The following is a 9,404-nucleotide window of genomic DNA, read 5'->3' as shown; positions in this document are numbered from 1 at the left end:
TATGTGCCGTCCAGTCGGACATGACTCATAGCGACCCCTCCTTGGGTTTCCGAGGCAGTATCACTCTGGTAGCATACTGCCTAAGGCACGTGACTACTAACTAGAAGGCTGGTGGTTCAAACCCACCAGCCACTCCTCAGAAGGAAAGTTGGGCAATCTACTTCCATAGTGATACCACCTCAGAAAACCAAGGAGGGGTTGCTGAGTTGGGTCTGACTCAACAGCACAAAACAACAACAATATATGCTTCACTGGTTTTACGAGTTCTGATGGTACAGTAGTTAAAGCATTCAGCTGCTAGCCAAAAGTTTGGCAGTTCAAACTCACCAGCCACTCCATGGGAGAAAGATGAGGCAGTCTGCTTCCATGAAGATTTACAACCTTGGAAACCCTATGGGGCAGTTCTCCTCTGTCCTATAGGGTCGCAGTGAGTTGGAATCAACTCAATGGTAATGGTTTGTTTAAAGAACCTACACTAAGACAGTAACTTTAATTAAAAAAATTCTCTTGCTTTTCAACTGCTAGCAGCATTACCATGATTTCCTTAAATCTCATATGTATGTACTTTCAGTCCAGACTACCATGATACTTCATTTTACATTTTAGTGAAGGTTGCTAGCCATCAGTTTTGTCTGTTGGTCAATTGATTTCTCTGTACACAACATTACCATATGCCATGCTAAAGATATCCATAACCTAATATGGTTAGGGTCCAATCCGCAAATGATCGTGAATATGGCATGGAACTGGGCAGCATTTTGTTCTATTGTGCATAAGGTCACCATGATTCTGGAGCAGACTGGACAGCAGCTAACAACAACAATCCAGTTAGATAAACTTGAATTTAAAAACAGCATGTATTTTTTACATGGGTACTTCCTCTGTCAAGTTGTGATTGATTTGCATTTGTCAAGGGGATATTTTTGTGTATTTAATTTCAAGAGAAAGCTAAAGATCAGCCATGGGGCTGGGCCCTTCCTTTCCCCCTGAGTAACCACCTCTCAGTCTCCCTTCTTCCCAGCCTCTCCCCTAATTCTCCCTACCCCTTAAGCTCCCATTGGCTCACCTCCCACCCTTCCCATCTCACTATAAATAAATAAATAAATAAAAGGCATTTTAAAATGGAATTTCTTATTTCAGTAAATCAGATCTGCTTAAATCCTTAAAGATATCCGTACCTTGAACAAGAGCATAAAATACAATAAGGACAGTGGAGAATCTCATTCATTTCCTACCATATTTTAGAAGTTTGGTTCATGTGGGTACTTTAGGCTTTCTCATCCCTAAATCTATCTATGGTCCTTTGATACTTACGAAGGAGGGTATTTATATCCCCAAGATAATTTTTAGTGGAATAAAATACATATTAATCTGCCTCTATTTCAATAAATACAAAATGTTTGTAATCTGACATTTCCAGAAGAAAAAATTGACTCATTTTATTTGATAATTATTGCATTCTTTTTAAAGAATCTATCACATGAATCATAGTCAAAAATCCATTTACAACAGAGAAGGGACATATTTATGAATCCAAGGAACAAAGTTTGACACCCTTGTATAAACACCAGGAAAGTTCGGTCTTCCACATCCATATCCCCAGCTAACAACGCCAGTCAAAATCCATTTTCCATCACTTTTTCTTCGACAAGATAAAGGTCCACCCGAATCTCCCTACACAAGAAGATAGCATAAGTATAAGGTACATTTGTCCCATAATGTCTCCTGCTAAGGAAATAAGTAGCAGTCCTGCAACTGTGTGTGTGTGTGTGTGTGTTGTTTTGGGTTATGAGAAAATCATGACAGAATAATGAACACTGACCCCATCCTTTGATGTTAGAGGAGATACATGGGGGCTAGAAAATTGAGTTCTATAGACCCAATTCTTTCACCATCTTTCCTTGATCTCAGGCAACCAGATTATAATTAATCTTGGGACAACTCAAATGAATGAAGAGAAACACCTTCCTAAATTGTTCCCCAGTGTGTGCAGATGAAATGTGAAAGCATTTATGAAAAGCACATCATGCTAGGTGAGAGAAAGGTAAGATAACTTACTTTGCAAGCATCTTTCTTGCCTGACATTATGCCAGCACAGAGCATTCGTGATGTGATGATCCCATAGGTGGAGACACAGAGGGTTTGGTCAATGATCTCTACCTCTGCTTGCTGCAAAACAGCAGAGCCTTTATTGTCTGGGAAACAGATTAGAAGTAGAAATCATGGGCAATGATAATAACTACACTTATTGAGGACTTCATTAAATAATTTATTCACATTATCTCCTTTTATCCTTATAACAAGTCTTTGAGGTAAATTCTGTGATTGTCCCTACTTGCTGTTGAAGAAATGGAGGTTTATGAGGTTAAGGGATTTGCCCAATGACACACAACTAGCAAGTAACAAAATAGCATTTGGACTCAAGACTCTAACTTGATCACCTAAGCCACTGGGCCACACTCTGCCATCATGCACCTCCTGGTTTCATTGAGACTGTGAGTTGGCAACAGCTATTAACAATATTGGGAGCTCAGGTGGCATAGTGCCTAAGACATTTGGCTATTAACCAGAAGGCTGGCAGTTCAAATCTACCAGCCACTCCTCAGAAGGAAGGTTGGGCAATCTCTCTAGTGACACTGCCTCAGAAACCCAAGGAGAGGTCATGATGAGTCGGATCTGACTTGAGAGCAGGGAGAGTTTATTAACAATATTTACTATCAAGAGGGTTCCTTCAGTGGGGTGGCAAAACTGATTTATGGCAGTTTTCTATGAACCATAAAATATTAAAATTTGGTTATAGCATTTTCACTTCCTTTTCATGCTGTCTGGCTAATGACTTTAAAAAAAAATACACATATATATACACTTGCTTATAAAGAAAACATCTCGTGATAAGTTGGTTGTGTAAACTCTTTCCTCTTTTGATATGTGATCGTATAATTAAAGCTCTGGGCACAGCCCTAATAGGCTGCACATGTTGAAACTGTTAGCTGCTTTCCTTTGTTGGGACATTGAGATCTCAGCAGGTCCGAACTGGTGGTGAATATTATTACCTGAATAAACTAAATGAAGACAGTGAACACTTGAAAAGTTGCCTACAATGGATCTTAAGTGTGCAAAGCAAGGCCACAGGATAAGGTTCAAGAATTTCAGAAAACATATCTGCCCTAAACCCTTTGAAAGGACTGCAAAGGAATCGGAGATGGCATGGAGATCAAGGGAAAGTACTAGCACTAGCTTTGGGAAACTAGCAAAGCTTTGGATTCCATCCCTCAGTATATACTCAGTATCAACCATGAATCCTAGACTGTGAAAAACCCTGGCAGTGCAACTGTAAAGGCATAGCCCACATATACCCTGTGCTGTGGGTTGAATTCCTTGGAAAGAAGTTGGGCAATCCTACTTCCGTAGTGATACTGCCTCGGAAACCCAAGCAGGGGTCGCTATGAGTCAGGGCCGACTTGACAGCACATAACAACAACAACATGGGTTGAATTGTGCCCTCCCAAAATATTAATTAGGATCTTAGTCCCTCTACCTGTGGATGTAATCCCAATTGGGAATAGGATTTTCTTCATTATATTAATGAGGCTATATCAATATAGAGTGTATCCTAAACCTAATCACAGATTTGACACAGAAGCAAGTACAAATGGGGGTGAGAAGGAGTAGATCGATGCCATGTGAAGAACTTTGGAATGCTGGGGCTAAAGAACCTGAAAGAGACATGGATCTTTCCCCAGAGCAAGTGCCCTGAGTTCTAACTTCAAGACTTCTAACTGTGAGAAAATAAATTTCTGTTCTTTAAAATCACCCACTTGTGTTACATCTCTTAGAGCAGCTCTAGGTAACTAAGATATCCTGTTTTGTGCGTACTGAAAAAAAGTGTCCCCTCTGGGTGGAAGTATTGCAAATAGCCACCCTCTTTGGGTAGACCAATTAGAAAAATGTGCTTTGGCCTGAATATGCAGCTTGGGGTGCTGAGCACAAGTTGAATTTCAGCCCTTACTCTCATCTTTTGTCCCTTTGCTCTTATGCAAGACACACCTATATAATCCTCCAGGCAGTTTTCTGTGAGTTGACACAGTAGGGTGTGTGTGTGTGTGTGTGTGTCCCTTTCTCCCTTATAAAACAAATCACTTCACCTACTCAGATGAAAATAGAATCTAGAAATAGCTAAGAATGTTGTCTTTTATAATGAAAAACCTAGCAAACCCTCAGAGTTTGAAAAGGGCCCATGTCACCTAGAATCCTCCTTATGAGGTGCCCTGCTTCTTTTAGGGTAGGTGGAGAGCCTCATAAAACAGATATATTAACACCTTCTCCACCATACCTCACAGAGTTGTGGGGAGGCTCAAATTAGACCACATAAACAAACCCTATCTATGAACCCCAAAGCACGACATCAACATTAGCTATTACTATTATCTGGAGGGGAAGGGTATGGCCATCTATTCACACATATACCTGCTTCATGCCTTCGCCCCCAGCCGGTTACCCAGCATTTCTTCCCACTGTGAACTTTCTGGCCAGCGGGAGGAATGCATATGGGTTGAATGAGCTGTTTCAGGGTCTCAGGCCAGGTGATACTGAGCTGTAGCAGAGCAATATCATAGTCAAAGGTGTGGCTGTTATAGTACTCATGGACCACAATTCTTCTCACCGGGGACACAAACTTGGCATTCCCTTGCACGTACATCCCGAGGTGAGCAGTCCATGGCGTAGGGTCAGACAACCTGGCAGAAAAGGAATGAAGCACAAAGTGAGCAAATTTTCAAAGAGCCATACATGGTTCTGAAATAAGCACTCTAATGAGAACTGGGAAAAGAAATGCCTGATTTTGCATCCTTAATGTAGCCACTGATTCTTCCCAGAGACCTGGCAAGAAGAACATCTTCTATGGGTCTGACTTGCCTCCTTAGTAAAACTAGAAATAAGGTAGGGTATGGTAGAGGTGTGAGTTAAAGTGATATTCCAGCATATCCACTCAACAATACCCTAAGGAAAAGCCTGGGAATTTTCTTGACACTGGTATTACATGAACCACACATAGGTCAAGAACGTTGGCAACTGGAATTAATTTGTTACATTCTTCCTACTCATGCTGATTTGCTGATTATGGTAGTTGATGGAGACAGAAAATCCGGTTATCAAATTCAAATGATCTGATTATTAAGATAGATTAGAAATCAAAGTATTATAAGCAAGATTTTAATAAAATTCCTTCTTGTAAGCTACCAGAATCCTTCAAAATACTGCTCTAACTCAAAATCATAAAAAAAGAGCAGACTTACTGGTTTCATAGAGCCTGGTAAAACCCCTGAGACCATGGCCCCTAGTTATCCTTCAGGACTGGAATTGAACTCACTCCCAAGACTTCCAGGCAAACAATAGACAGGCATAGGGTGTGAACATTTACACCAGAGATACACTTCTTAGACTATTCAATCGTGGGAGAACAGAAGGGCAGTATTTGCACAGGGAGATAGCTCAAGGGGCAGGAATGCTTAGGAATGAAGGGCATAGGGAAGAGTTCACTACAGAGAGGAAGTAGGAAGAGAGCTATTACATTGTGGGGATTGCAGTCAACATCATGAAACAAAATATGTATGAACGGTTGTATGCAAGATGAATTTGCTCTGTAAACTTTCACCCAAATCACAATAAAAAATTTTTCTAAAAAATTATTGCTCTAGCCGTTCAAGTGTGACCATTCACTGGCGATCATCTGTAACTTTTTCCTGAATCCTAATCCTGACCTTGGTGTCCATGCACAAGTCACCAAGGATCTTGCAGTCTCCATGTACAACTTCCATCTCTATTGGCACAGCAGGCTTGTTCTGGCAGGAGTGAAGAAAACCTAGAAGCTTTTGAAGAAAAGTAAGGGCACCACCTGAAGAGTGTAGCCACTATTCCACTTAGTGTTAAGGTTAACATATCATTTGAAGCAGTTACACAGCATAAAAGACTAATGGTCAACAAGGGAGAAACTAATTTAGTAATTAACATGAATCTTGGAATTTCCAGGAGAAGCAAATATTCAAATAGCTTAAATTGGTTGAAATATCTCACTTTTTAAAAACTCAAAATAAAAAAAAATGAATGTAAATTTTGTACCTAAGATTCAATGCATAAGGTCAAATTTTAAATGAGGTTATTTTCTAAGCTTCCCTATCACTCTTGGTTGGAAGAGCTTTTGTTTGTTGTTGTTATGTGCCATCAAGTCATCTCCAACTCATAGCTACCTTATGTACAACAGAACAAAATACTGCCTGGTCCTGTGCCAGCCTCGTGATCCCTACTATACCTGAGCCCATCACTGCAGCCACTGTGTCAATCCATCTTGTCAAGGGCCTTCCCCTCTTTCTTTGACCCTCAACTTTATTAAGCACAACATCCTTCTCCAGAGAATGGTCTCTTCTGACAGCATAACCAAAGTAGATGAGACGAAGTCTGGCCATTCTCACTTCCAGGGGGCATTCTGGCTGCACTTCTTCCAGGACAGATTTGTTAGTTCTTTTAGCAGTCCAAGGTAGTTGGAAGAGCATCTGTCCCATAATAATACCATTGCTAAAGGCGTACAGAGACCTTCCAATGCCAACCCTAGTGGAGCTTTCCAGGGTCTGCCTTTCATTCTACTTATGGATGCCTACATTCCAGTCACCCTCACTGCTCATGCTTCTCCACATTCTCCGTGCCTTCTAATGGCCCTCTCACTAGAAAGCCTGATGTTATTTTTTCACACTAGCAAAATCCTATTTATTCTTGATGTTTCCTTTGTGTTTTTACTTTATCTTTATACTAATTTTATATATATATGTGGCACACATTAGGGGTCAAACAAATAAAGAAAAGAAACAAATGGATTGTAATGGATTGTTTGGATTTCTTCATCAGGAAGTTTCTCCTCATAATTTGAGGGCAGATGTATGTCTGTAGTCAGAGAGAGTATCACTTCAGATTAAGGCTTGTACATCCTACCTGTTTCCATGGAAACAGTGGGCTGCAGAAAGAAGCCACTCCCTGGAGATGACTGATGCCCCACAGTAGGCAGATCCAACAAAGTGGAGGCTGACTTGCCATGGCCAGCCACCTTCCAGGGTGTCAGTACCACCGATGATGCGCTGGAGGGTAGAGAAGCTCTTGCTGCAACCTTTGGCAGAGAAAGCAACACATGATTTAAAAAATAAACTTGGAAGAAATTAAGAATTCTTAGTTCTGGGTTGGGAACTAACCAGCCAGATAAGCAAATCTCCTGTTTATTTAAAGGAAAAAGAATATGCGGGTCTATCTGTAACCAACACTAACAAACTACACTCTGTCTTCTGTAAACATGCTATGACACAGAGTCTCTCTGTCTAATAATACAGGTGAGGGGAAGAGGGCAGACCTATTAGTAATAGCTGGACTGATATAACCAGCAACCTGGGGAGTGTAGGTTGTTAGGTAGAGTGGAAAAGATAAGTTCCAGTTGTGACAGAATTGAGTGTCATTAAAGTTGTGCTAATTTGAGAGAAAGCATTTGTGGGAAAATTTGTAAATCCAAGACAAAACAAATGAAAACCTAGCAAGTAAACCTAATTATCAGAGCAATTATTTTCCAGTATAAATAGCATTGATATTGTGGTTGTTAGATGCCATTGAGTCAGTTCTGACTCAGCAACCCTATGTACAACAGAACAAAACACTGTCTGGTCCCTGCACTACCCTCACAACACTGTCTGGACTGTGTACCATCCTCACAATCATTGCCATGTTTGAGCCCATTGTTGCAGCCATGTGTCAGTCCATCTCGTTGAGGGTCTTCCTCTGTTTTGCTGATCCTCCCCTTTACCAAGCATGATACCTTTCTCTAGGGACCGATCCCTCCTGATAACATGTCCAAAGTACATGAGATGAAGTCTCACCATCTTCTCATCTAAGGAGCATTCTGGCTGTACTTCTTCCAATACAGATTTGTTCATTCTTCTGGCAGTCCACAGTATATTTAGTGTTCTTCACCAACACCATAATTCAAAGGCAGCAATTCTTCTTTGATCTTCCTTACTCATTGTCCAGCTTTTGCATGCATATAAGGTAATTGAAAATACCATGGCTTGGGTCAGGTGTACCTTAGTCCTCAGTGTGACATCTTAAGTAGCATTGACAAGGTTTTATAACTGCCACATGATCAGCTAGAAGCCTTATGACATGTGGCAGATTGCTGTTATTAGGGCCTAGCTAAAGAAAGAACCAACATGATATTGTTCATAATCAAAATCATAATTAACAAAGTCATCACTGCATTCTAATTTCTATTTCTTTTCTCACAGTTTTTTTATTTAAGATTTTCTCCCTTAATCAGAGTTATTAGAAAGTGAAAGTTCTCATTGTGAACATCTAAAGGACTAATGTTTCTTACTCAAGAAAGAAGACAGGATCTAGTCTAGAGTTTTTATTTCTGAGAAATAATTTCAGACCCAGTGTTATGGAGTGAATCATGTGAGATGGAATCCTAACCCTATACCTGTGGATATAATCTATTTGGGAATGGAGTTTCGTTGTTATGGTAATGAGGCTGTATCAGTGTAGGGTATATCCTAACCTAATCACTTCTGAGTTAACCAGTGTTCCTATTCTTCCCTTGGTCTTTGGCAATCTCTGCTAGGGGGATTACTTTAAGAAGGACATGAAAATGTAAATTGAGGCAAAAATTCATGAACCAGGAAGGACATCATTTTACTCACTGCAGCCTTCTTCATCACTTCCATCTGGACAATCCACTGTTCCATCACATTTTGCATCTTGTTTCCTAAAGCATATATCATTGCCACACTTAAAAGTTCTATTGTTGCATGGTATGCCTAAAAGTGAATAAAAAGAGAATGAGTGTTTCCTAGCCAGAAAGAGGTCTGAGCGAATGACACAGAATTCCTCAAAGGATGGTTAACCATGTGCTGCTCTGAGAGAAATGTCAGAGAGAAAAGAAGCTACCCCAGGGTGATCCATTCCTTCGCTGCAGCAGGGCCAGTGGAAGGCATGCAGGCAGGCACGTACACGGCTGAGAATCAATCTTAAGGCTTCTCCTGTCCTTCTACTTTGCACAAGGAACTCTGGTGGGTTAGTGGTTAGAACATTTGACTGCCAACCAAAAGGTTGGTAGTTCAAACTAACCAACTGCTCTGCAGGAGAAAGATGGGGCAGTCTGCTTATATAAAGATTTATGGCCTGTGTAAAGATTTAAACCCTGTGGGGCTGTTCTACCTTGTGTTACAGGGTCACTGTGAGTTGGAATCAACTTGCTGGCAGTTAGTTTGGATTGGTTTGGTTTTTGGCTCCACTGTAAACCACATGCAAAGGAGTTGACCAGTTCGGTGGTTTTAGGCCACAGGTTTAGCTTTTACCTTGCCTTGTTCCCCAAGAAA

At 40.7% G+C, this 9,404-nt stretch overlaps 1 protein-coding gene across 1 annotated transcript in view; it reads right to left on the bottom strand.

Moving 5' to 3' along the window:
- Positions 1 to 1,503: 1,503 nt before the first annotated feature.
- TMPRSS7 (transmembrane serine protease 7) overlaps positions 1,504 to 9,404 on the bottom strand; it is a 53,275-nt gene continuing 45,374 nt past the window's right edge. Inside the window, exons 14-18 of the mRNA XM_042781853.1 lie at positions 8,727 to 8,843; positions 6,982 to 7,153; positions 4,468 to 4,736; positions 2,059 to 2,195; positions 1,504 to 1,674 (exon numbers count right to left, since the gene is read on the bottom strand). Of these exons, the coding sequence (XP_042637787.1) occupies positions 1,504 to 1,674; positions 2,059 to 2,195; positions 4,468 to 4,736; positions 6,982 to 7,153; positions 8,727 to 8,843 (866 nt within the window). The remainder of the gene's footprint in view (positions 1,675 to 2,058; positions 2,196 to 4,467; positions 4,737 to 6,981; positions 7,154 to 8,726; positions 8,844 to 9,404) is intronic.

Source organism: Orycteropus afer, unplaced genomic scaffold (assembly GCF_000298275.1).
Source record: "Orycteropus afer afer isolate SDZICR_OR568_19922 unplaced genomic scaffold, OryAfe1.0 scaffold00184, whole genome shotgun sequence".
Taxonomy (NCBI): domain Eukaryota; kingdom Metazoa; phylum Chordata; class Mammalia; order Tubulidentata; family Orycteropodidae; genus Orycteropus; species Orycteropus afer.
This window is presented reverse-complemented; position numbering and strand designations above follow the sequence as displayed.